This window comes from Lissotriton helveticus, chromosome 11 (assembly GCF_964261635.1).
Source record: "Lissotriton helveticus chromosome 11, aLisHel1.1, whole genome shotgun sequence".
NCBI classification, from domain to species: Eukaryota; Metazoa; Chordata; class Amphibia; order Caudata; family Salamandridae; genus Lissotriton; species Lissotriton helveticus.
The window spans coordinates 189,864,041-189,891,055 of NC_136072.1; the positions used below are offsets into that span (position 1 = coordinate 189,864,041).

Below are 27,015 nucleotides of genomic sequence, written 5' to 3' on the forward strand. Positions count from 1 at the left end.
CCCCACCTGAGAGACCTGCACTGGCTCCCAGTCGACAGAAGAATCACCTTCAAACTCCTGACCCATGCACACAAAGCACTCCACAACACCGGCCCAGAATACCTCAACAGCCGACAGTCATTCTACGTACCCAGAGAACTCCGCTCCGCCGACCTCTCACTGGCCACCGTCCCACAGAAACACCGCCGGGGGCAGGTCCTTCTCACACCACGCCACCAAGACATTGGACGCCCTCCCTCTACCCCTACGCCAGACAGAAGACCCACAGACCTTCAGGAGATTACTCAAGACCTGGCTCTTTGACCGCTAGCTGCAGCCACCCTCTTCCCCCCCCCCCCCCCAGCGCCTTGAGACACTCGCGGGTGTGTAGTGCGCTTTCTAAATTCTCTGATTGATTGTATTGGAAAAGCCACCAGATATTTCCTTTTAGACCAATTGGCTTTGGCGACGAACAATCACAAAAAAACATTTTCCAATGCTCTGCAGCATTGTCCAAAGTGAGAGGGAGGGGGGGGGGGGGAAGGGCTGGGATATGGCGGTGTAATTTCGTAGTAGTGTGCAAGCAGGACAGATCACCACGCACTGAGGCACCTACAAATAAGGTGCTATTTTTCTTTTAAATTAACCGTTCCTAAGGTGAAAGGTGCTCACGTTAAATACATAAAAAATAAATCTGACATGCACAAACGCATCTTTGAGAAGGTGCAGCAGACAAGCAGTATATGACAGCTACCTGGACTTTTACAAAACCCACACAGCTCACTCTAGCCAAATCCCTTTTCCAGTGGCAGTAGAAAAAGAACTAGATCGAGTTAAGAGATGAAGACCAGTGTAAACAGATCTTCAGAAAACACCACCATGTCCTCAAACAAGTCCAGGGGAAGAAATTATATACATTATATAGATGGCACCTTTTGAATATGTGCTCAGATTCCTGCTGGATTAACTGCAGGAAACAGGGCACGTTATCTTGTGGGCCTGTCCGGGGTTATAAAATACTGGACTATGGCACAGGAGGTATATAGGCAATCACAGGATTTAATCTGGGTAAATATGTACGGGTAATCATACTGGGGGTTTAATTCAAGTTCTACCCACTACATAGTAATACAAGGAAAACAATTCCCTTCCCTAGGGCAAAATGCACCGCCTTAATGTTCAGGGGTGTGGTAGATAATGGGGAGGACCCATGGGCAAACCTTAGGACTACAAAGGGTTTGGCCCCTGATGAGTGGGCTGGGGGTTGTAAAGAAGTTGGCGCACATACACTTCAGATAAAAGCTGCAATTTCAAAAACAATTTAGCTAGTGATTTTCGTCAGTGTAACCTACCCCGGGAAACCAAGAGCACCATGGTTCCTAAATACAGAAGAGAACAGAATACTGACTGCATAAGAAAAGAAAGACAATGGCCTTGATGAACTATGTATATAGATCAGACTGTTGCACCAATATAACAATACTGCTCGAACACCGAAGCATGTGAACAGTACTTGACTTTCAGTGATGTTGATGAAAAATAAATACCAGCCAAAAGATGAAAATCGGGTGGGGGCGACCTTTGTTGTGTAGGAGTAGGGTAAATGGACAGCATGTTTAATTAAGACCTATTTTGAGGAGCATAAGAACAAACAATTGAGCAGGATTTGTAGGCAGTCTTAAGGAGTAAAGGTCCCATTTGTGACGTGTGGTAAAGCAGATTACAGATCGAGTCAGTAAAACAAGACTTCAAGTCCTTGAGGCTGTAAAATGTCGGAGTTTACATTAAAGACCCATTCAAATTAACGGTGAAAGCAGAACCAGACAGAGCAAAAAGCGCAATTGTTTACTTTTCACCCAATCACTCACGGTAGATGCACCAAGCTTCTTCTGAATACGCTGCTCGTGTGATAAATTACACTAAGCAGCGTACATACCAACTACATAATCATTGGCGGTTAAGTTAAAGCAGCGAGGGGACCTTAAAGGTATTAAAAACTGTCGAGAACGATCAATTAATTCCACACAGCAGTCCTCTCAAAAACCATACGCAGTACAAGGCAAAAGAACGTTAGGTACAAATAAACCCAACATAATTACGGGGGGGGGGGGGGGCACAAGAACATGTACCACCGAGAAACACTGATCGAGGACCAGGAAAATGGACCATTTTGCAAAAAAAAAACAACAAAAAAAAACACCTTTGCTAAATTATGCCTGAACGCATAATAAATGGCTACAAACAAAGAAAGGGAAGTGCCTAATTGGCATTCTAAACCCTCCTAAACTTCTGGCCATCTAAGTCGGGGCTGAGTGGGTGGAGGAGCAGGGTGCACATTTTAGTTAAAAAATAGTATATTAAAAAGTGGCCACTGGTCTAAACGTGCAACCCTATAAAATATACACCAATGTGTACAAAAAATTGCATTCACATGCTATGGAAGGCTTTGTAGTATTAAGGAAGAAATATTCCATGTACACTGTCCGTTTAAGTGGGTTGGGGAAGGAGCTACCACGTGTCTTCACTACGGGGTTATTTAACAAGTTTCTTAAATGTAGTAAAGGACAACAAGGCTAGACATTCATACCAGATTTGGAAAAAACGAATCTGTAAAGGCATACATGACCGGATACAACAGCAGCTTTCGTTTTACATCGTTGCCTTTTCGGTTCAAAACAATTTTGCATCTTGCCACAACACTAGATTCATGCCAATAAACCCCTATACCGTACCAACCAAACGTGATCGTGCTCTGTAGATTAACATGGGGGGGGATGTATCGCCATACAAATTATTCAGTCCTACAACATTCTGTGGATAAGGCTTTGACACTAGTAACAGAAAGCTCTCTAAAACCAACAGAGTAGAAAGAGCCCTTTATTTTAAGGCTATAAGCAACAGGACCCGTGCTACACGAATATGGTCCAAACGAGGTAGTGTGCAATATATATTATATACACACACACACAAGTTAGAAAGCAAGGACTGGATGCCTTCCAAGTCTGCAAACAAAAGTATCCCCATGTCAGATAAGAGGTTAACGACGTTATTAAGCCACAAACACAGGCAGCAAACCTATATAGGACGTATTTCAACTGTGGTCATTAACTCAAATGTTACGTCATGCGTAAGGCGTAAAAATATACAATGTATGGCTACTTGGCCAGTGTCTACAATAATGTTAATCACCCTCACCCCTCCTTGCTCTAAGTCGAACATTACTTCCCTTTCGCTTTACATCGGCTGCGGCTGCTTTTCAAACAGCCTGCCATGTGTGCTCGTCACCTCCCAGCCTTCACACCCAAAGCGACCTGTTGCTGCAGCAACCTTCGTTTCGGGCTACCTACTCTCCATCGGTAGGAGAAGGGGTGGCGGGGTTAGTGAGGAGCAGGCTGCTGCAGTGCTGGACGGCTACGAAACCTCAGTCAAAAGAAAAGCATCGACAAGTGCATTAGCAGCAGAAGTGCCACACCCAACTACCATTCACATTATGTGAGGTTTATTCGGAGAAAAGCCTTTGCAGTTTAAATGCAATGACAGACTGCTATAGCGCGATCACTTGCTTCAATGAGATCTTATCACTTTAGTTCATTTGCAGGAAATAAAAAGTACAAGAAATCTACTACCACTAATCAAAGTATTCTTACAGCAAAAGGTGAAACAAAATCATATTTGAGAAGTTACTCCTATTCAAACAAGAGAGTATATCGAGTATAGAGGTGAAAAAGGAAAGCAACTCTTCACAACGGCGTTTGCATTATAGTTCGAGTCTAATCAAATTAATCTTAACATTTACAGGTGCCATTTTACTCTCATACCTTTTCTTTTTTAAAGGATCTCTGGAAACCCCAATAATACTCCTACTAGTAATAAGGCAAGTCTAGCAAAGGGACAAACAATAAAAACAGACATCGCAACAGTTATAAAAATACGTTGCAGGTATCTAAAAATACAATAATTCATTCAGTTAGTACTTTTATAGTTGGTTATCATTCCAGAGAAGGAAATGTAAACAAATTAAAAAGCCAACATCCTTTCACATGCACAAGCGCATCAGAACTAAATAGGGTACTGAAGACTTCTAATAGCAGATGCATTAGATAAGGCACTCTAAATACTCCACTTCAAAGTTAGTCTTAGAATGAATGACAGCAGAAAAAAGACAAAAAATGTGGCAACTAAGAACGTGTCACCAATACACTGGAAATTTAACAGGTATTAGGATGAAAAAGTTGGAGCAAAACCCACGACAGGGTCCCATGTCAAACAGAGTAATTGGACGGAGCATCCCTATAAGGCATTCACTTAATTGAGGGTTGTGTTCAATTTATACTATTCTGTGTAACTGCACTATTGTTCATTTAGACTAACCCTACATGAATGTGTAGTCTTTTAAACGAACCTTCTGTAAATTGTCTACATCAAAATTGTACTAACAGCGTTTCTGAGAATTTCATTTTTCTAAATCTCTACACACGCCAACAGAATACAGCGAATAACATTAAAAAAAAAGTCTACAAAAATTGCTTACTCAGTCAACTGTTGTACCTTTATGTGCCTCACAAACAAAAATTGCCTTAAAATGAGGGAAGGTTAATGGTGTTCTGAGAGAGCAACTAAACTCTCGACACAAACTCCTACATTACCTCTTCAGTAATATATCTGAATACCTTATAGTAGAAGAAAAGGTGAAAATACGGGGCATGCTGGGCAGTGGTTGTGATCTGTTAACATGGCCTAGTGGGTTGTGGTTTAAGTTTCAGAAAATGAGAGGAGACTGAAATTCTATGAACGCTGTCAAGTAAAGAAAAACTGAAAAAAGTTAAGTTATTTCAAAAGATATTGGCACCTCAATACTTAGTAAGCCAATTCACCAACTTGCCTCACCAGAAAAAGTGTGTGGGCCTGCTGAGGCCTTTCGAGCAGAATTCTTTTTTCGCCATGTACATTAGCATAACCACTACTGGCATCCTTACCAAATGTAAACACCACAGGGACACTTGTTCACAACCCCTCCTAATCAAGGTGTTAATCACATCTGTAAACTGACTTACGAAAGATTATGCAACTCTCTTCTAGCTAGCCTGTGTTCCACAAGGTCAATTTACACCACATAGAGAATTTAACATTAATACAGTAATTTGTAATAAGGGAATAACTGGACTACAGTAGTGCTTTCAATTTTCAGTTCAACGTGCCAGGATTCAGAAATTAATTAATTTCACAGAATACCGCAATGCATAACAAATCATTGAACATCTCCTAGGTGATGAGCTTCAAAAGTAGATTAGTCCCTGCCACACGTAAGCAGCACAATAATATTGGGGTTAAGAGTAGTACACCAATATTTACATGCTGCTAATGTGGAGCAAGTATGTCACATGGCCATGAAAAAATAAGACAGAAAAAATTAAGACAATTTGGGAAGATCTTAGAGGGTGAGCAGCCAGTACCTTCATTTTCCAAAGCAGCAAATAATGATCAGCATTTTACCAACAACATGCAAACCATGATGTGCTGCTATAGAACATTAGGTATAGTCTTCAACCACAGGTGCAGACTAAGAAATTAATGCATAAAAGAAGTACAAATTAATAACTAACCTGCAAGATTAAGAATCTGTTGTGGTCCAGGTCTATCCCATGGCTTCTTAGTATAATTCCAACATCTTTGAAAGTCTTCTTCTTTCCACTTATATGGTAGACAGAAGAATTATCTTTATAAGCAGTTCTGGATACGTAGAAACTACTATTTGGAATGACTTCAAAGTCATCCGCTTCCTGCATGAGAGTAAAAAATAAAAGTTGTACTTGTTTTTAATTTAAAAGATCAACTTTGCATTTACCCGTCATTACTCTAATTCTGTATTATAAATAAAATTAAAACACATTTTTTTTTTTTTTTTTTAAAGTGGAACATTCCATTTACACTGTACACAAACTCAGATTCATATACACAGTTGGAGAATCTAAACTGTCCTTCCAATTACCTGCCCTATCCACCAAACGAAGCTTAGGGAGAAAAGGGTGCGTTAATGGATTCATGCCAGTGAAAATAAACGTAGCCTAATAAAACAGTTACTGGAACAAAGTAGAATAAAACAGCAACATGTATTATAGAGCATGGGTACTCGCAAACATTTACCCAGAAGCCACATAGTACTGTCTGTGGCATGACTGAGGGCTGCACCTATGCCAAGAGGGCGAGGATCAGGGTGATGAAAGGTGGGCATAGGGGGACTTGAAGCAGAGGCATGGTATGGACAACAAACCAAGCCTTCACAGGACATCTGCCACAAACGCTTAATTCTCATGCGTCAATAATTAAAGTCAAAGCATTAACTTTTGGTGTAAACGTGGCAGGGAAAGAGATTGTTCTGGTGGTGGAATTGCAAAACGTGAAACCAGAAAACCTGGTATCAGTATTGGCTTCCCCACTTGACCATATTATCTGTTCCTAGACAATTGGTTATTTACACTTTGCCTCCTTTTTCTTCATCACCACAAACAAGACCCTTGAAATACAAGAGTTCTGTACGTGTGCTAAACAAAGCCTTCTCGTTTTCTATTTAATAAACTAGAATGTTACAATTATAAAACAACCAAGGGTACACACAAGGGGCTCCTGAAAAAGGACTCCTCTTGGTTTACTAATGGCATTGTTTTTAGAATGGGGCGGCATGAATGTCTTCAAGATCAGGTTTGAAGACTATCACTAATAAAGGCCTCAATGCAGTGATATATGATCTACTAAGGTAAATCGCTCATGTATGTTAATAAATACACTTTTGGCAGAGGTTATGTTTTCACAGGTTTAGTGCGAGATGCCTTTAAAACTAAAGGTGTTCCGAACGATAAGTTGTCTAGAACCTTTGTTGCTTCTTTACTGTTACTTTAGTAAATGAATAAATAATTTATGCCAGTTTCACAGCTTTCTGAATGTTCCTACTCGGTCAAGTCAACAGCAGCCCAGGGAAGTTGTTCACCAGGGGGGCCGCAATTAAAAGTCAGGATGACGGCATGCTGGCCCCAGGCCGTACTTTGAGTATTTCTGATACCGAGCATAGAAATGAATGCAACTACCACGAAGTCTTATGAAAACTATCTTTAACTCACTTTAGAACCGAAAATAGTGGACGCACTCAATGGCAATTTTATTAAATCTGCCAGTTTGCAGAATCTTCTGATTAGATTGCGGTTACATTCCTTTGTTGACACTCTCCACATAAGTAGGAAGGCAAACTATATATGCCATGCGTAAAAGGATATTACAATAAGGGAGGAAGTTGGAGCCGAAAGCTAGTCATCACCTCGTCATAGCCCTACACTTCAATAAATAAAAATAAAAAATAAAATGTTACAGTGGATGGGTGCAGAGCGTATCATGCAAATTATTACCATGGTCGAGCGTGTGTAGGGACAATGAATCAAAGGAGAAGACACTGAATGGATCATGATACCTGCCTGCTCCCCAAAAACAGTAATGAATAGCATAGTAGAATATTCACTCTTGGCACTGCTTCAGTTGGTCCAAGTCTACTTCCTGCATGCTGCCTATCTAACACCGCTGCGCCTTCACAGCTCGGGGCTCCAGTTGGATGGCCTTAGCCCCCGCTGCTCCCACCCCCGCGCAGACTTTATCACATGGTGTGGCTCTGCCCTGCGATACAGAGGTACTGAGAGTCCTTAATAGGAGAATTGACTGAGGTCTTAGGCTGGGAGGTGCCTCTGGCTCCTACATGTGTTCTTTTGGGCATCACTGATGGATTGGATGGTAGCAGAGCCAAAAACGTTTTTCTTAACACGGCCTTGGTGGTAGCAAAGAGAATCACTGCCAATGGGCTGACTGCTACTGCACCAATATTGGCGCAAGGGGGTGGACTGGTGTGCCTCCCAGGAACGGTCTCTATGTGGCCAGGGTATGCCCCGAGAAATTTCACATAATGTGGGGGAAGTGGGTGGGAGTGAGAGTTGAGGTGGGCTGGTTGGATCTACAGATTGCCTCTGGATACGTTGACCTTTGATTTGCATGTAACTCACTTTTCGTATTGTTGTGGAATGTGCTTACCCTGGACTAATCTCATGCGATGTAATTTTGAATGGAGCCGTTTGTGTGATTACATTGAAAACTCAAGATTTATCCCAAAAAAGAAGAATATTCACACTGTTTAAGCCACTGTGTTTCCTTCCTACACGTAAAAAATTGATTTACCCAAAACCAGGATGCAAGAGGTTAAATGTGTGCAGAGGTGAAAATCAAGTTGGATATCTTGCGACTTAGCATTGTTTTAGATCAAATAACCTTGTTATACTTCGCTGTACTTTGGTAGTAAAAGGATTGTGATCTTTGCACTTTAATAATGATTTTTTCAATACGAGTTAGTAGTTCTTAAAAATAACTTGTATTATTGAGCAATAGTCCTAAAACACTAGCACTATTTTTTATTACATATTTCAAAATCACCTTGCGGAAACAAAATTTCAATGATTGTCTCCCCCCTCCCTTTAGGGATAAAACATTATTTTGTTATCTAGTAGCACCCAATAGAAATAATCAAAAGATATGTAAATGTAACTAAGTGACATTTCAGAGAAAAACTGGGTCACAAAGGTGTAAATTATGTTAAAAGACTTCAAAGCATTGCACTGTCTCGGTTAACCTTGGTAATTAGACAAATCTGAGTGCACTGTTGAATTGTTTAACAAAATCATACCTTATCAATGATCTTTTGAAAATGAACTTCAACAGTGCAGCTCTGAATATCCTGATGTTCATCAGAATTATGGATCAACACAGACAGCTTCTTTGATCTGATCTTTTGAGCTCGGTATCCAAAAACAAAAAGCATGGAGTCAATGACGTTGGATTTTCCACTTCCATTTGGCCCAATAATGCATGAAAAACGCTGTAAAACAAAAAGGAGAAAAAGATCAGGCATAGCATTTTTGCCTGGGAGTTTATTCAACAATGTGATTGAGAAATAAGTCACCAATAAACCAACTTGTTAGTTGAGTACGGATAGGGAAGCTCAACAAAATAAGCAGTCATTCCTTAACATACTAAACCATCCATAGCAGACCAAAACTGGTTAATTCACCTACATGGAGAAATAGGACGGTTACTAAAATTTACTTTGTGATTTTATGACAGTCCATGCAAAATGGTGTAGGCCTGTGATCGTTTGGCACATACGCAGTTAAGTACAGAAAAAAAATCGTAAACCCATATTACAAAATAAACAGCAGGTACCTTATGGAAAGGCCCAAGGATTTGTTCACCAGCATAAGATTTGAAGTTCTGGTTGACTATGTGAGTTATCATGAGACGAGGCGCTCCAGCTTCATTGGTCATTGCAGGTGGCGGCGGTGGAGAGATGCTGCTTAAAATCTCTTCCAAACTTCTAGTATCAAGTACCTCACCAGGAACCCCTAAAACATGGGTCATAATCAGAAGTATACAAACGAGTCATTTCTGAGTTTGTTTTGCTGAATAATCAGCTTTTCAACAGCAAGAAATTGAACTGAACAATTTCCTCTTAGCCACTAAAGCAAGTTACTTTTTTTTTTAATTAGTGATTTATACAACTAGAAAACAATTAAACTATACAAATCCTCTAAGATCGTATTTAAAAATCCAAATCAAAGTTAAACTAATACAGAGGAACTACTACAGGAATTAGCTCATCTCATCTGAAGATGTTTTGCTTATTTAACTTTACATTGAGACTGTGTTTGTGTAAAGTTGCAGTTTTGGAGTGAAATTAGTGCACAACTGTTCCAGCTTTTAAAACAGGAAAAAAAACGTTTGCACAGTATCTCCAAAATGTGCGTCAGAAGGCCTTCAAACTGACGCCCGGCAGAAATGTAGAAGCATTTGTATTACTACTGTTTGCAGAGGAGAAAAGTTGAACACATCGATCAGTCTGTTCCTCCAAAGACCGAAATTCCAAAATTAGTACCCAGACAGATATAACAGATCTGGTCAACCTTTGAGACTGCGTACTTGGCACGGGCAGTAAAGCTTCATAAGAAGCCAGGTCCAGCAAACACCCAAAATGAGAAACAATGCGCCAACGTGCTTTTCCAGAGACAGGTAAGGATGCTTCTGAGCGGTCTGGGCTACATAGACCAAGATACCACTATGACTAAGGCGCCAATGGGTCTCCCTGACACACTCACCTTGCGGAGTCCCCTCCAGATTCCCGTTGGCTGCGGGGGGCTCCTGTTGATCTTGCACTTCTGCCCTCGGTGGCGGCACCTCAGCGGGTTCTGGTGACTCCGGAGCTCTTGCCACTGCAGTGGACGCTTTGGTTCTCTTGCTGGGGGCCATGTCGCCCTAAAATGAAAAATACGAACGTCAGAACTCGCCCACGTCATTCGGCGGACTCGGGGAATCGTAAAGTGCCTGTGGTTCAAATAAGACAAACCTTTTACGGTCAGCTAAAAAGGGTCACAACTGCAGGACGTGTCAGAGGAAAAAAAACATGTCGCAGCAGCGCTCCCTTGACTGTGTGTTCCTATAAACAAGGTGCACGCCAAATGCCAAATTAGGATCAAGTCGTGATTTTGTGCCCAAAAACATTTGAGTTGCAAAAATTCCACAAAACTTCAAATTCAAAGGGAAACTGATGGGCGATTGCAAGTGCTTGTGTTTTGTTACTAAGTTTTCGTACCTTGGTGAGTCAAATCTTATCGGCGGTTAAGCCAACCAGGCAAAAAAAGTAAGGGTAGAAGAAAAGTAACTCAGTCAAAGCCTACGAGGGTAAGGGGCACACCTGGACAAGACAGGTACACAAACTGTTAAAACGGAAAAGCATCCCTGACAAGGTGGCCACTGGCCTAATATGATCGATCCCCCGAACCAGACACTTTACGTAAGATTAAATGTTAATTTACCATTTGACAAGTGAGAAGACTAACGTCGTAGACTGCAGCGTACCACCCAATGACACTGCCCTTATTTTGAGTTACAAACATCTGTAATGTCGACGAAGTCAGATACTTAAGACACTAATCCATTGCAGTGAACGGAGGAATACAACATTCTGATGAGCAATACAAAGGGTGCTCGAAGAGTGATCTTACATAGAGAGAGGTGCTTTAGAAGGATGAATATCATTCATAAAAGAGGGTGTCACACTCCGAGTTGACAGGCACGCAGACATGAAATTTACAGCAGTAACTGGCGTGTATGGAACTTGCGACACCAAAAGTTTAATTGGGGTGGAGAGGGTACAAAGACGCCTGCCACAAGTCGCAAACTTTTCAGATTTCATTGGCAACGAGCCATTCACTGGCAGTAATGAATAATTTATCGTAGACATAGCATAAAAAAAGTTTAACAATCATTAAAAAAAAAAAAAAATAGTGTTTCGAAGGTGTGAAGAACCTTCTAATGCGCTTTATTTCAGATGCAGGACTTTGGTCGAGCCAGCTAATAATAAGTAAGGCCAACAACGGCGTAGAATAGGAAGAGTGCGTACAGGAAAAGTAAAACAATATATTTTACAAAAGCACAGCCAAAGTGCATTGCAAGACAGACATGTCACTCCCAGATCCTATGCAATTAGTTCAGAATAGACGTGTTTCGGATTACACTCCCACAACAACCACAAATAGAAAAGTTGCGAAAATAAAAAATAAAAATCTGAAAAAATATTTAATTGGATCTGCGTTTCGTCTGACTTGCCTAATAAGTAGAGCTTTCAGCGGCTGTGGTCAAGGCACGGAGAGGACGAACCAGAAGGGTTAGGAGATGGAGTTCAGAAGGTGAAGAGCCGCTGGCTAACTGGAAGAGAAACACAGCACCCGGCTCTGTCACAGCTTCTCCCGCTAAAATGACAGCTTTGCAGACAACTTTCAGCAACAAAGCCCGTTTTCCCGAAGATGCCACGGGGCTTGCTGGATGCAGTATTTTTTTCTCGATTTTTAGACACCTCTGTCGGCCACGGCGAACAAGTGGAAGAGATCTTTTACAGTGGATCAGCTGCGTGTTCAGACTCAGCTCCTGCCTCTGCTGTGACTTCTCCACTCGAAAATGGCGCCCAAAATCCAAACTCGAACCGAAATTCGTTACAAACACGCAGAGCATGCTGGGACAGTCTAACCCATTTGAAAAAAAAAATGGCTCGCTGCCATCTTAGGCACAATAAAGGACAAGACATTAAATGACAAAAAAAAACTAGACCGCACATCTTATATTTAGTGATACGCCATGTCTGTTGTAGAGAATATCTCCCAGTACCTTGCACTAGGGGTGGAGTTACTACACTTCTTATGCCCCGCCCCTTAGGCAGATTTTCCTCTAAATAAAATATGGCCGCAAGGCGGACAGTTCTGTCAAAGGTGTGAGATGTCAAAGCAATCTCCGTGGGATGGGTCGCAGTGGGCGTGGGGATGGGAGTGGCCGCCCGTTCCTGAACTTGGAAACCAGTATTATTGCCATCTTGAAAAAGAGGTGATCGTGGGGCTATCAGGCCTAGAAAGGCGACCTCCACTCAATATTTTATTTAAAAAATAGAATTCAATAAGGACTTGAAGCCAAAATGCAACTACTGTATATTTATCATTTAGGTGAGTAAAACATTGTACACATTTATTTTTAAGAAAAACGATGTGTTTGCTATCAGTAACCGGTCGATATTACGCGTAGAAAGCAGTCTGCTGTTTGAGTTCATACCAAAAATTGAATGAACAATTATAACTCCGCTTTCGTATTTAGCCTCCTTGTTTATGAATGCCCTTGAGGACTTTCTAGACCCTTTTCGGTTTCATGTCTTGTAGTGAGAGCAAAGAACTCTCGCGAGAAGTAACTATAGCGACGGGGTAGACACCTAGAATACCAGTAGGAGTACTGTCGGAAGAAACAGCCAGGTAAGGAAGAGGGTTTCACATGATGCAGGGGATGTGGTGTTAGAAAGACTGACGGGCAGCAGAGGAAGAGGATGTCAAATGCAGGGGATGTGGTGTTAGACTGACGGGCAGCAGGGGAAGAGGGTGTGACATGCAGTGGATGTGGTGTTAGAAAGTCTGACGGGCAGCAGGAGTAAGCGCAGAAAAGATTGGCAGGATATCATGACTTGGGAGGAGCGGCACGGGTCAGTCCTCAGCACAGAGATAATCCAAGACGTTTGAAAGGGACACATACTAGAGAACGACTCTTTGGCTTTTCTTGCCATTTTGCCTGAATCAAATGGGCACACATTGGTGCTTACAGCCGTGGGCACATCGTACCCGGATGACCCACCTACTAGTGGCTGCCTCGATTTCCCAAACTGGGTGCAGTGAGGAATCTCTGGGCAGAGCACTGACATGTCACCCCCCCCCCCGTGACTCTGGGTCCCGTTTGTGACAGGTTAGTTCTGTATTTGTGTGCTCTGACTTGTTGCCCGCGCTCAGCTGGTGCAGGACACCAAATATCCCTCTCTTTGTTACTCTGACCTGGCTTCCTGTTGGACACATTGAGCCTCTTGGCCGGCTGTCCTTATGTTACTTTTTGAGTCATCTATGAACTTTGAAAAAGGTTCACATCTGTAGCTGAGGGGAAAGAGCCAGAACCATTTTAAGGCATGGGCAAAGTGGGCTCTGGCTCAGGGCCCCAGCCTTTCATAAGCCCCCCCCCTGAAAGAGCCAGCTCTGTACTGCAGAAATTCTTGCCCGGATGGCTTTGAATAGTTCTTAAACCGTTGTAAATACTGTTTCCCCTTTAATGTGCGTCGTGTGTAAGAGTGTATGTATTGCAGGCATTTTGCAGGTACATTTTGTGTTTGTTTCATGCAACATCCATAATTTTTTTTCTAGTAAATAAAAACATGACCTCGCATATGAGAAATGGAAGGGTGTCACAGAGATTATTTTCAGTACTTTAAGTGTGCTGTGTTACAATATTGAAAGCACACATCGTTGTCCCTGAATATTTGATGTAACAACTTTAGAATGTGTTCAAGTGCACCTGTGCGCTGTCAGTGACCAGGCCAAAGACAGCATAAAATAACTGAATTTGGATCATAAGTTCAAAGCTGTTTTCAACAGGGGGTCCCCAAAACACTTAAGATGTCCCTGGGAAGAGGTGCTCCATAGGTGAGATTCTGCATAATACAACTTTAGGGACAAGGTAGCCTTTAGAACTTATAATAAGCAGTGCAGACCATTGCAGTAAACCTACCCAGAATTTATAAATGGGAACCCTGCATGTGCCTGGAGTATGTCTTTGCTGTTTGTTTCTTCCATTAAGTTTCCTGCAAGGTGCACACGTTGTCAGAAATGGGGAAAGAGCCAAATGGAGAGTATGATTTCCCAGGATCAATTATTTGGTAAAGTTCAAATCAAAAGTGACCATGATCTACTACTGCTGGAGCATCTGAATCAGAGGTTCCTCACACCAAGTGCCAGCTAACATGCGAGTGACCTTAACATTGCCTTGAAACCAAATAGGAAAAACATGATCAACATTAACGATAACTGCAATATAAAGATCGACATTTCTTGTTATAAACGGGCAACATTACATACTTTGATCATAACTTTACCTACAAATGAGGGGAACTGCAGCTGCTGCAAAAATTTGAAGAGCTACTGGTACAGATGGCTGTGGCAAGAAAAAGCAAACATATTACAAACATTTTAGAAGGGGGTCCAAGGGAAAGTTTAAAGACCACATTCCACCACGCTCCCCATACGAACTATAAATACACAAATAAGTGATTGTGGGTCTAGGAAAAAAAATTGTTGAGTTAGGCCTGACTGACAAATGAAGACACTATAACAGAAAAAAAGGATAAATCAAGTACCACAGGATATCTCCACAACTGTAAAGGTACCCATCAGTTTTCGATCGGTTCTGCCCTGTTCATCATTTGGGACTCCTCACACCAAGGAGAACAATCCTACAACCACTTGATGTTAACAATAGTGGTTGCCCTAGTGTGTCATTAGGTGTAAGACTGTTAACCGTGAAAACTGAATAAAAAGCAGTGCATAAATAATAACAACAATGGTGTGATAATAGTGAAGGGATATAAAATTGGAGAAAAGAGGAGAGAAGACATTTTATTGAGTATCTCCTATGTTTCCAACGCTAAAAGTGCTAAGATATAGTAGAAAAACAAATATCTACTATTGATGATTTAATTTGGTCGACATGTTTCTGCAGACTATGGACCCGCCCAGGTGCCCTGCTGCATTCCTCAGGACCGTATCTAGCTACTGCTTATAAACACATTTGTGTATTTAGAAAAAGCAAACCCCATGCAGATTTCGATCACTCTTCCCTTTATTGCCTGGATTGGTTTGACATGTAATGTGTAAAGCTAAAGAGGTCGCTGGCCGTAGCTCTGAAGCACAGACATCTGTCAGACACTAATGAACAGCAGGAAACAGTGCAAACAGCTGACAAGGTTCAAGACGAAGCATCACTTGCAAAAGCTTTGCTGGACACAGTATCTTCACGAAAATCAGTGATAGACCACTTTACAAGCTTGCCTCTTACATCATGACATAAAAGATTGGACATCAGACAACGCGTTTCCTTCCTATGCAAGGAACTTCTTCAGGGCTATATTTAATAAATTGAATTTCTCCAACCGTTCTCTGGTGTGATCACAAATCATTAGGCGAATAATAAGAGAAGAAGCCCCACAATAAGGCTTCAAGTAAATCAAATCCAGACCTTACGATCTGGACATTCTCCTTCTGGGTAGCTTTCAGGTACGCCCGATAGTAGCGTATTCAAGTAATAGCCCACTTGACCAAAACTGGAGAAGCAATGATTTTGCTGGAGAGGCCAGGCGAATGCCTTCCAAGTGACATGTCACTTTATTGTCAGCCCCCTCAAGATTTATAATTCAATGTTTATTTCCAGCATATTTAGGTAAAAGGGGAAAGAAATTAGATGATAAGTGTAGGGATGTTGTCTTCCTATCCCATTGAATTGCCCACCTTAGTGGTTCTGGCATTTTGTATTTTTTAATAGCACTTGCTACCTGTGTTGTGCTCTATGTAACTCTCCTAGCCCCTATGTGCCCATATAATGGGGAGAAGACTGAAGTAGATTGTGACACTTTCTCCTTATGTCGGTACAAGGTTATTGTGTAGTACCCTTGGTAGATACTGTTGTGTACCATTAGTGTTTTAGGTTTTAAGATTATTTCATTCCATTTGAATGGGGGAATTATTCATGTTGTAATCTTACCTATCTAAAAGTGCCAATAGCAACCAACCAAGGCTTGCTCCAGGAGGTGGTAAAGCGGGTGGAACACAAATTTGGTACAATAAAGTAATCTGACTCAATAAGGTCAACATCTAGCTGAGTGGTATTTTTTAAATGGGCCTGATTTATATCAACATCGCGTCAGCTCTCTCACTCACACCAAGGTCCAGGCAGCTTCTCGTGTCACACTAGTTGAGATTTCCCCAGGTTGCTTGTCCTGAACCTGGCAAAAAGAGTTGATGGTGGTTACCCCTACCTTGTAGTTCAAAGTAATCTCCCAGTTGCTACTCGTGTGGACCACAAGCTTCTGGTCTTGAAATCTTGGCACCCTGACTGGATGTTTCTGTCCCATCTCTATGCCCAAGTTGAAAACAATCCTTATGTATTCCAGCAGTTTAATTCTGTGTCTGGTTCTGGGCAGTCTTTCTCTTTTGCTATTTGTACACAGAGTGGTGAAGCCATTGTCATCGTAACAAGTGTCGGCAAGCAGAGGCAAGGCGGAGCTGGGAGCCTCTGTACAGAAGCAACACACAGTAAGAGGTCAAGGACAGGGACACGGCCCCACTTACTTACCTGTTAATTTGTGGCCCAGGCAAGAACGGGGGAGGGGGTCCAAAATTTCAAAAGAACATTGTGACTCATTTCCTTTTAATTAACTATCCCACTACAAAGAATCCCTGGAATGTCGTTTTAGAGCCCTTTAATTCACATCTGCTATTACGGCTCTCTGTATCCCCCTCGTCTTAGATATTACCAAGACTGCAGCACCACAAAATGGGAATCAGTGATGCCCGAGCCTCTCGAGTCATACTGGCTCCACATGCATCTTCTACAAACACCAATGATGAACACACACATGAAATCCATGTCCCACATGGATGTACAAGTACCAGGACGGGGATGGACAGTGGGTGGTATTGGTTGTTCAAGTTTAAAACACAGAGTCCAGTAGGCCACATTCCATAGCCAGCAAGAGGCTAAAAGGCGTGTCCTACTACTAGGATTGGTATTGTTGCCATCACTGTCAGCCCTATACAGCCAGGAGGGTGCACATGAAGTTCTTCTCCAATCTCAGAATCCTGCTCTGGGTCTCAATCTGTGTCACATTATACCCCTAGCATACAAGCATGGGTCAAAAAGTGACCGTTTACTTACTCTGAGTACGGGGCAAGGGCACACATGTTCCAGAGCCTTGTAGGGGGTCTTTCTCTCAACATTGCTGTATAGAAATGTTGCAGACATTTATGCTCAATATTGCTAACACCATCAGCAGACATTTGATAAATAGCTTGATGGAGATGCAGTGAAAAGGTAAGGTATTATTCTGCAAAAATCCTCAGAAACATTCTGTGATTGTAAATGATTATATTGTGAAAAACACACCCACGTGTTCATTTAAAAGGATACCCTTTCTCCACAGATAAAACACATAAGGATTGAATTAAAATATTAACACTATCTAGTTGGTTGTGAATTATGGATGAATGTTAAAGAATCTGGGAGCTTTGGCCTTCAATAGGTGTGCCACTTGACAGAGTGAGTAGAGCAGGTGTGTCGAAACATTAAATCGTGAGCTACCAGTAGCTTGCAGAAACCTTCAGAGTAGCTCCCAGGCTTGAGTTTATTTTCAGCTAAGAACTGCAGTAAATAAGTGTTGCATTTTCCTTTTAAAGTTAAGGAATGTCTCTGTTTACTTTACATTATTAGCAGGTTGCAGATAGCGGAGTCTAATAATGAACAGTGCTCCAGTCAGATTTATGCTGCAGGTGGGCCACAGAGGTTCATAACTGAAGCACTGATGCATTTAACTCTTAAATAAAAGTCGTTATCAACCCAGTATTAGAGCATGAGCACAAAATTATGTTTCTGAATGTTTTTAAATGAAAGAAAATTAAAACTAGGAGTTAAAGTTAACTCTTCATTTAAATTGTCTCCCTTTTCAAAGTGTCACATTTACAAACAGGCATCTTGATCCCAGTGGCTGCTAGACACAGTGCCATATTTCGAACTGAAAAATACTGTCATTTTCTTTTAAACAAGAGAAATTTAAAATAAAGAAGAATGTTTCTATGAAACATTGTCTTAATGTTCTCTTCTTTAACCGCATCACTGCGGCGGCTTTTCCGGCTGTGCGCGGTAATTTTAAAAATACCGCGTTACATGACGAGCTCAGCTCGTCATGAGCGCACGGCAGGTTACGCTCATGACGAGCTGAGCTCGTCATCAGCCTGGAAGGGGTTACATTAAGTTAAATAAGTCCTAATGTTTTATGAGGTATGTTTCTTCCCTTTAAATTCCTCACATTTAAACACATGACTGTATTTTCCTGTTATAAATATGGCACCATGTATACAGGCCACAGGGTGTAAAATGCTTGTTGTTTGTAAAGACCCTTTAACAAGGGAGAAAATAAAATGATGAGTTTTATGTTATACATATAAACATAAAGGTAACTCTTCATGTTGAATTTTCTCCCATTTCAAAGTGTTACATTTACCCACAGCAGGCATCTTGCTCACAGTGGCTGGTAGACACGCTGCTATATTTATACCTGAAGGATGTACGACATTACAACGCATGCTTTTACATTGCATGCTTTTACAACGCATACCATTGCAACGCATAGTGCTTTGGGGCGCTGGATAGTGAATTATTTAATTTACTATTCCAACTCCAGTCCCCGTGGATAGTAGGGAAGGTGTTGGATAGTAAATTAAATATATTCCCTATCCTAGAGCGCCCCCCAGCGCAATGCGTTGTAATGGTTTGCGTTGTAAAAGCTGCGATGTAAAAGCATCGCGTGGTAAAAGTTGCGTTGTAAGTGATGTTTCCCATACCTGAAAAATACAGCAGTTTAAAAAAAATGAGAGGCATATAAAGTGTAGAAAAATGTTCCTTATTACGGACATTTTCTACACTTTGAATGTCTCCCAGTTTAAAAAAACGGATATGGTTTTGTTGTACATGTAACTGTCCCATATATGATGAAAGGTATGTCCTGTGCCACAAGTACATACGACACAGGCTCTCAGTCACCCATACACATATATTCCCTTTATTCGCACAGATGTTCATGCTTCCCCACAGACCATGCACTCACTCACACACATGGCAGCCGAATCATAGTACCTCTAGTCACAGTATTTTATTCAAACCATTGTATCAGGCTCCATGCACATTAGCTTAAAAGTCAATGAAGCAGGGCAAGAGGGTGTCTGTTAGCAATGCAAAAGTTAGTTGACCGTCAGTAACTCTTGGCGATTTTCACTTATCAGAAGTAGCTCTCATTACAGAAAAGGTTGGAGACCCCTAGACTCGAGGCGACCTATTCAGGAACACTAGGACTACCATAGTACACTCCCCTCAACACACCCAGCCCTCTGAGCCCAGGTTTAGTGTATCCGAAGACTTTCACCATTTTGGAAATTCCCAAAGTGGGTAGAGTTGGACCTCAGAACCTTTACCCCACTGGCTAGGGGCGAACCTCTGTTCAGGATGTATCTGGTTGGCGTATCAGATCCGTACTCCATCACTGTAATCCTCAAATTGCTCCTAGGTCCCTATCTGCCACAACCTTTGACTATCATTGCGCTGTGTACATTTTGGTGTCATTTCTACTTAAAACTTTCAAAAGTCATAACTCCAGTTTCCCTTATTGTATTTCTTGTCATTGTGGTGCAGTTTTGTTTAATAAATTGTACTGCAGTTTTGTAATTTGGTTTGGGATTTTTATTGTTTTGCATTTGCCATTTATTAGATAACCTATGGTCATGTAAACTAGACGTAGCGAATCATCCCCCGTTTATGGTCAGACCACTGTATTATTAAATGTGCCAAACTACACTTAAATCCAAAACCTCTCATAGAAAACCTGCTTCCTGGTTCATTGAACATGCTAAAATGCCAAAACTATTCTACGTCAAGCTGAACTCAAATGAATAAACAACTGTTACGAGAATGTAAAACTTGATTTTAACAAATGCCATGAAGAAATATAAACATATTATTAAAGAGACTTAGAACACCTACTACTCCAACACAATCAATCAATACTTCTAATGCCCCCCAACCCCAATCATCTTCTAAACCATTAAGGAGATGTCAGATGACCCAAGAACTGCTTATCAAGACCCAATCACTCCGTGACCAATTAAATAAGCACTTCTTATAAAATAGCTTCTTAAGATCAGAAGTTGGAAAAGAACACTTTCCTTTTACTAAAACAGAATTTGAGCCCACCATACCTACTATTTCATGCTTTAAATTTTTTTTCTCTTCAAGATGTTGTTTCAGCTCTTTCCCAGCTGAACTACAGAGCGCCTTCTGTGCTTCCACTCTGAAACTCTTACTGAAATAGAATAGCATTGTGGCCCTCTCAGATCAATTCTCAGTTCTCCATTAGAACAGGGTTTAGTACCACATTCTTTCAAATCATACATTGTCACTCCAATACTGAAAGACCACTTGTAGCTGACCCAAGTAGTATAAAAATGTTCAGACCTATAGCCCCATTACCAGCAGCAGGCAAACTATTTGAAACCCATATTGCAAAACAACTATACTTAAAGCTCCACGATACCACATTGCTTGGGACAATGCATACAGGCTTCAAGCCAGCCCTTAATACTGAGGGCCTGATTTAGATCTTGGGGGACGGGTTACTCGTCTCAATGGTGATGGATATGCTGTCCGCCAAAATATAAATGCATTACCTCCTATAGGATTTATATTTCTGTGGATGGGTTATCCGTCACCGTTGTGACAGAGTAATCCGTCTGCTGAGTTCTAAATCGGGCCCGGAGTCTGTTTTCCTTCCTGTATTGACTTGAAACTGGAAGCGGATGTAGGTAAAATCAGTGCCACAATCCTGCTTGATCTCTCAATTGCGTTTGATGCTGTGGACTCCTGTACTCTAAATGAACTTCTTAGTGTGGCCGATATTAAAGGTACTGCCTTGAAATGGTTTAAATCTTTTATCTGATTGCTTTCAATATGAATTATTCCTGGTAAAGTACGGAGTCCTACAAGGGTCTGCGCTTTCACTCCATTTACTTAACATATATGTGCGCCTTCTTGCCAAGACATTTCAAATAACAGGGCTCCAAATATAGAGGATAATGACATACTAGTTCATCTAAGAGGATCTATAAGCTCTTGCATAATTTTCCAAATCTGTATGAACTAATATCTGGAATTGGATAGGTCGCAATTGGCTGAAGCAAAATAATGGTAAACAGAAATGCTGTGGTTAGTGGCATCTAAAATGTATGGTTGGAAACATTGAACCTCTGAGATGGGTATTCTCCCTCTACCATTGACCACAGCAAAGAGTTTAGGAGTTATTTTCAATAGCAGTGTAACTATATCTGATCATATTTCCTATGTTGTTTTCAAATCTATTTACTTCTTGAAACACCTGAATTTCTTTTCTCTAAATAATGATGGTAAAACATGGAAAGTATCAGTTTTAATTACATTTTGATTAGACTTCTCTAACTTCCTCGACATAGCAGCTCCTTCCTACCTTCTCCTGAGACTACAGGTTATTCAAAGTAAAGCTGCATGCCTGATACCAGGAGCTTTTTCATTTACCAAAGCCCATCCTCTCCTCTCTTTCAAACTGTTTGGCTCCTCATAGTGCAATTTAAGATCTTTAGCACCGTCCATAGATCCCTTTATGGGTGAGCCACTGGCTTTATAAACAGTAGATGTAAAAGATACTAACCACCGAGAACCATATGATTTTTGAAGTTGAACAAGTCAATTGATCTCAAATTCAACAAACTTAAGCGGGGTGTCTGATTTTATTAGGTCCTGCTGTGTTAAACTCTCAAAAACCTTATTCAACGAACTTCATGCCACAGCCAATCCCACTTAGTTTAGACACGTTAAAAATAAGGCTTTTCACTCAAGCCTTCTAGATTTTAATATTTAGCACTCTGTTGCTATGTGACTTAGTGCCAAGAAACAACTGGTAATTGTGAACTCTACAAGTGTATTTAAAATAAGATACATACCAATCAGAGGTCATAATACGCAACCACTGCTTACATACTGTGCAAAAAACTGCCCAAACGTGCTCTACCAAAAGTCATGAATTGTTTTTTGTTATAGTTTATTCTCAGTTTTCAAGAAAATACCATGCCAGGAAATGAAGATAAAGAGGCACCCCCTTTTACTTTATCCTTGAACAGATGCCTCTCCAATTAGAAGTTTTCATGTTAGATCAAGTGGCACCTGGTGAAGTGGCGGGGTGGAAACACTAGTCCCAAATTGTAGTAAGCAAAATGAAGAAGTTTCCCCAAGAAAATGTTGAAAAACAGTGGGCAAATTCGTACATTTTATATCCCGTTTTCCAGAAAACTCAATTCTAAAAGAGTACTCATTAAATATGTTAATACTTTCAGTGTACTCTTCGGGAGCATCTATGTTTTTCAACAGTAAAAAACATATGTCCAAGTAGATGGCCATTGTGAATATATTTTGTGGATATCATTGTCCAATTTAATGGTACAGTAAAAGAAGAACTTTTAGTGCTGATTATACTGCACTCTGAAAATAGCGTCATTAGATACTTAGGGCCAGACGTAGGAACCCTAATACCGGTCGGTAACGGCCGAAATTACCGAATTTCGTCCGTTACCGACCGGTATTAGGCATTTGGGATGTAGGTGGCTACTTTTCAGATTCGGTAATTTACCGAATCGGTCACCTGTAAGGATTCGTTATTTACCACAAACTACAAGTTGGTGGTAAATAACGAAAACCGTTAAAAAAGCAATTTTGTGCTTTTTTAACAGTGCCATGTGGCAGACATACATGCCCTTAGGGCATGCATGTGTGCCACATGTGCGCCCATGCACTATTCAGGGGTGCAACAGGGTGTCGATGTGACACCCTGCCACCCTTGTAGGTCTTCCCCCCCCCTTACCGGTATTCCCCAGTCATTCCTATGGGCCTGGTGGCCCGTAGGAATGAATGGGGAATACCGATTCGGTAAATACCTAGTCAGTATTTACTGAATTTTACAGATTCGGTAAACATTACCGAATTAATACCTACATACCATTTACCCATTCTAAAATACCGAATCGGTAAAATTCGGTATTTTAGAATCAGTAAATGGTATTTACCTACATCTGGCCCTTAGAATGGTGTTTATTTTCCAGAATACTGACCCCACGCCCATCACTGCCTCTTCCCATGCCCTTTCCCACTTCTCCCCTAATTTGAAGCATTGTACCTTGTAGAGAGAGAGGTTGATTGTTGGGAAATTTCAGACTTCCACCAATGTCAATTACTAAGCTGTGACTCTGATCACATATGTACCTATCTAATTATTGATAATTAGCTAGGTACGTATTAACTTTCTCCTTTCCGACTTTAACAAAGACATTCCTGGTTACTCATAGAAATTCGGTGACCGTCAGGCATGCAACTGCTGATGCGATGATGAATACTTGCAACCCTGTGTTCATGTAGTATCTGAATGACAGTGAGGTATTGTTAAGCACAAACAGTCACCGGTGCAGCATTATAGTAAAGTTACGCTGTGATTGGCTTGGTTTTGTAGCTCAAGGTGTCATTCACACTTTCTGTAATTGACAGCCAACCACCAAACTTCTCTTTACAAAACAAATGTAGCATTGGAATTAGCAGAAGTGGTTCCGAGCAACCCATGGAGACATGGGGAGTGGCTCCGGTCTGTGCTCTCTGCTCTGTTATAGAGAATAGAATGCTTGTCCTAGAAAAATTAGTTTGAGTGAGCATGTACAATTGCTCAGTCCATTTGGCTTGTTGCCCATTTACACTTCAATTCCTTAGTTTGCGCATCCGGGGCCATCATCTTGAAGTCCATATGTCTTTGACTACGATAACTCACACAGAGGTAGCCTGGGCAGGCACAAGCAGCCCTACTGTTGAAAGGCACAAGTGAGTTTTCATGTAGTTTCCAGAGGCTCATCTCAAATGGTGGTTCACCAGCCCCTCACCTTTACTTAACAAGCACTTCCTGTCCTTACACTGTGAATTGACCCATTCCGGCATCTGGTAGCCTGTTTACATAAAGGATGTTGCCATTCCTACAGTATTAGCAGGTGAACCATACTTTTCGTTTTACAATGTTGTTGTCTGTTAGTAGTATCAAGACCATTATCACAGAACAAACGAGGCATACGAGTCAGAAATCACAAATGTACCTATCAACAAAGCAAGAAGAAGCAAAGAAAGAATGAAATAGCCAGAGTGAGCATGAAGAGGAACCAAGGGACTAAAGCGCAATGGCAGAAAAGAACATGTCAAAGACAAATTAATCTGTAAGACCTGTGCTGCTTGCAAGGTCTTCCGTCATTACATAGTGTAGTTGTGTTGGCATTCTGCAGTTCTGGGTTAAGGGTTACACAAATAGCAGAAAGGTTACTAGCCGTTCACAGAAATTTCATGCCAGCTCTTCTAGCAGTGTCATGAAAGTGATTAGGCCCATCTTGGATTGATAACCTTACCATAGCCTGTGACCAACCTACCATCTTGGACAGAAATAAGAAAAATAGCACCCAGTAGCAGAGATCACTCTGCTTGAGAGCAGTTCAGAATGTTGTTGTAATCTAAATCCTTCCCTGTCCAGACACGTTCTCAAAAGCTGCCATGTCCCTATGCCAGCAAATAACACCAATCACACAAGGACTCATCAAAGGTACAAGGCATGCTAATGTCTGAGACACACAGGCATACTAAGATGAAAGCTGGAGAGTACAACACAGGGCGCAGAAGTGCAGAATGCCAACAAAGCTATCCATGTAGGGATGTGAAGATCTTGCAAGTGGCACAGGTCTTGTCCAGATATGGCCTGAATGGACAAGCCACGTGCTCACATCCTCTCTAAAAGGAGGAGAAGGATGTAACAAGGGTACCCATAGATACATGTGATTGTAGAAACCTCGGAGAATACAGAACGGAGAACAGGAAATGAGTAGTGATGTAGAGAGACTGGGTAGAAGAGGAAAAGGAAAAAGAAAGGCAGAGACCTGAGTTAGCAGAGAAGGGAAACAGGAAGGAGAGCAAGTAGTGCCTAGCACAGAGTCCTGAACAATAATAGGAATTAAAGCATTAACTGGTTAATAGAGTGCTAAATAAAAATATACATCCTATACGACAGGCTGACATTCTCAGCTTTTTAAGCTATATTGTCTTGTTTATGAGAGCAATATTTACACCATAGATGGGCATGGTCGAAGGTGAATGTGAATTCATATTACACATGAACTGTGGCCAACTAACAACGGAAGATGAAAACCACATTACAAAGGCCCAGTCAATGTAAAAAAAAATGCTACAAATGAAAATAAGATCACATCAATAACATGTTTGAAAAACTCTGGACTAGAACTAAGCCCGCCTTACCTAGCACAGGCTTCTGAAAGGAGAATTTAATAGACTACCTGTCACCCAAAGCAATGGAGCAAGGAAGGTAATACGTTCACCACCCTGGCCAACGCCACTCTAGTCTTTTCTCTTTATGCTTAGTTGAACTACAAGAGAGATCGAAGCCCAAGGTGCTGGTCAACGATTTGCCTTTCACAAACTGGCTCTCTGTCTGCCTGAGAAAATCTTGGCTCCATATCTAAAAATCTTGGCTACTCCAGAGATCGAAGTGGAGGCTGACATTTTCTGTAAGGAATCTACCACAGCATAACTTTCAATGACTGTCGCATTCCAGAACTCCCTATCTACCAAAGATAGGCAGACCTTTTCTGTCCTTTTAGCTGTCCCAGTTTTTTAACTACTCGTTCTTTTCAAATTCTGTCGTTTGTGACTCCCACCCATAAGTAATGCATGAGCCACTTTCTGAACATATAAATATTGTCCATAATCCGCTACCCATTGTGAATGCTCATGTTTGTGTCTGACTGTTCTGTTATTGGTCAGAGTCCCCCCAACGCTGACTGCTCCAATAACTGCCTTAATGATTAATGCAAAGAAAAAGTATTCTTTTTTCGTTTTGTCAGAAATACACTTGCACTTTGAATCCCCTTCTCTGTCTCATAGTAATGGTACAGAGGTCTGTGGAGATATACAGTGTGTTATTGATGATGATGCCACACCTTTATTCTTTATCTCCTAGCCAATGAGACCCTTCTTGCCGAAGACTTGCATTCTTATTTACATCACAACATGCAGTAGAAGGATACATGGAAAGATCTTTTAGCAGTTTTCAATGTTGTTTTTAAAAATGGACATTCACCAAATCACAATTGTCTTTGCACTCCAATGTGCTTTGATTTCAATGGCTTGTCCTTTATTCTGGGTTCTGCCTTGCCCATGACTCCAGATCAGAACACTGCTAGCATCTTCTGCTTTCGAAACACCCACAAAATCTTTCAATTTTTCCACGTAACCAAAACAGGTCACCACACAAGCAGGAAACCTGCTTAGAGGTTCGGCTATTATATAAAGGGTAAACCTGCAAGCTTTTTGTAGCTAGAGAACATGATAACACCCAACGCTCATGACCCACTAGTAAACTATGTAAGCAAAAGGCATGAGATCGCAAGCGGGCATGAGGTACCAAACAGACTTGATGCGGTAAACAAACATAGAGTAACAAATGGGCTTAATGAAACAAAACACATCACTGTAGCAATCAAGGCACGTGCCTTTAAATGATTACATTTATGTGATCTGTGTTCTAAATTTTACTTAAATAATAAGAACAAACAAATACTCATTAACTGTGCTAGTGCAGTCTCCAAACATGCACAATTGGATAACGTCAAGTCCTAGATTCTTGGTTTGTGCAGTCCTCTGTAATCCTATGAAGTGAAGAGGGTGTGT

At 41.2% G+C, this 27,015-nt stretch overlaps 2 protein-coding genes across 4 annotated transcripts in view; one reads left to right on the forward strand and one right to left on the reverse strand.

Annotated features, from left to right (window-relative positions):
* The window catches only part of SMC4 (structural maintenance of chromosomes 4), a 630,932-nt gene extending 618,915 nt beyond the window's left edge, over positions 1–12,017 (reverse strand). For both annotated transcript variants that reach the window (XM_078666858.1, XM_078666857.1), the window contains exons 1-5: positions 11,668–12,017; positions 10,158–10,314; positions 9,229–9,407; positions 8,693–8,884; positions 5,583–5,759 (exon numbers count right to left, since the gene is read on the reverse strand). In XM_078666858.1, coding sequence (XP_078522984.1) covers positions 5,583–5,759; positions 8,693–8,884; positions 9,229–9,407; positions 10,158–10,308 — 699 coding nt within the window. In that variant the 5' untranslated portion in view covers positions 10,309–10,314; positions 11,668–12,017. The remainder of the gene's footprint in view (positions 1–5,582; positions 5,760–8,692; positions 8,885–9,228; positions 9,408–10,157; positions 10,315–11,667) is intronic.
* Positions 12,018–12,413: 396 nt separating this feature from the next.
* The window catches only part of IFT80 (intraflagellar transport 80), a 326,686-nt gene continuing 312,084 nt past the window's right edge, over positions 12,414–27,015 (forward strand). The window contains exon 1 of one of the 2 annotated variants that reach the window (XM_078666860.1): positions 12,414–12,551. The gene's annotated coding sequence lies outside the window, so the exon portion shown is untranslated. Of the gene's footprint in view, positions 12,552–12,746; positions 12,852–27,015 lie in introns of those variants that run through there. The other variant, XM_078666859.1, reaches the window with a different exon arrangement.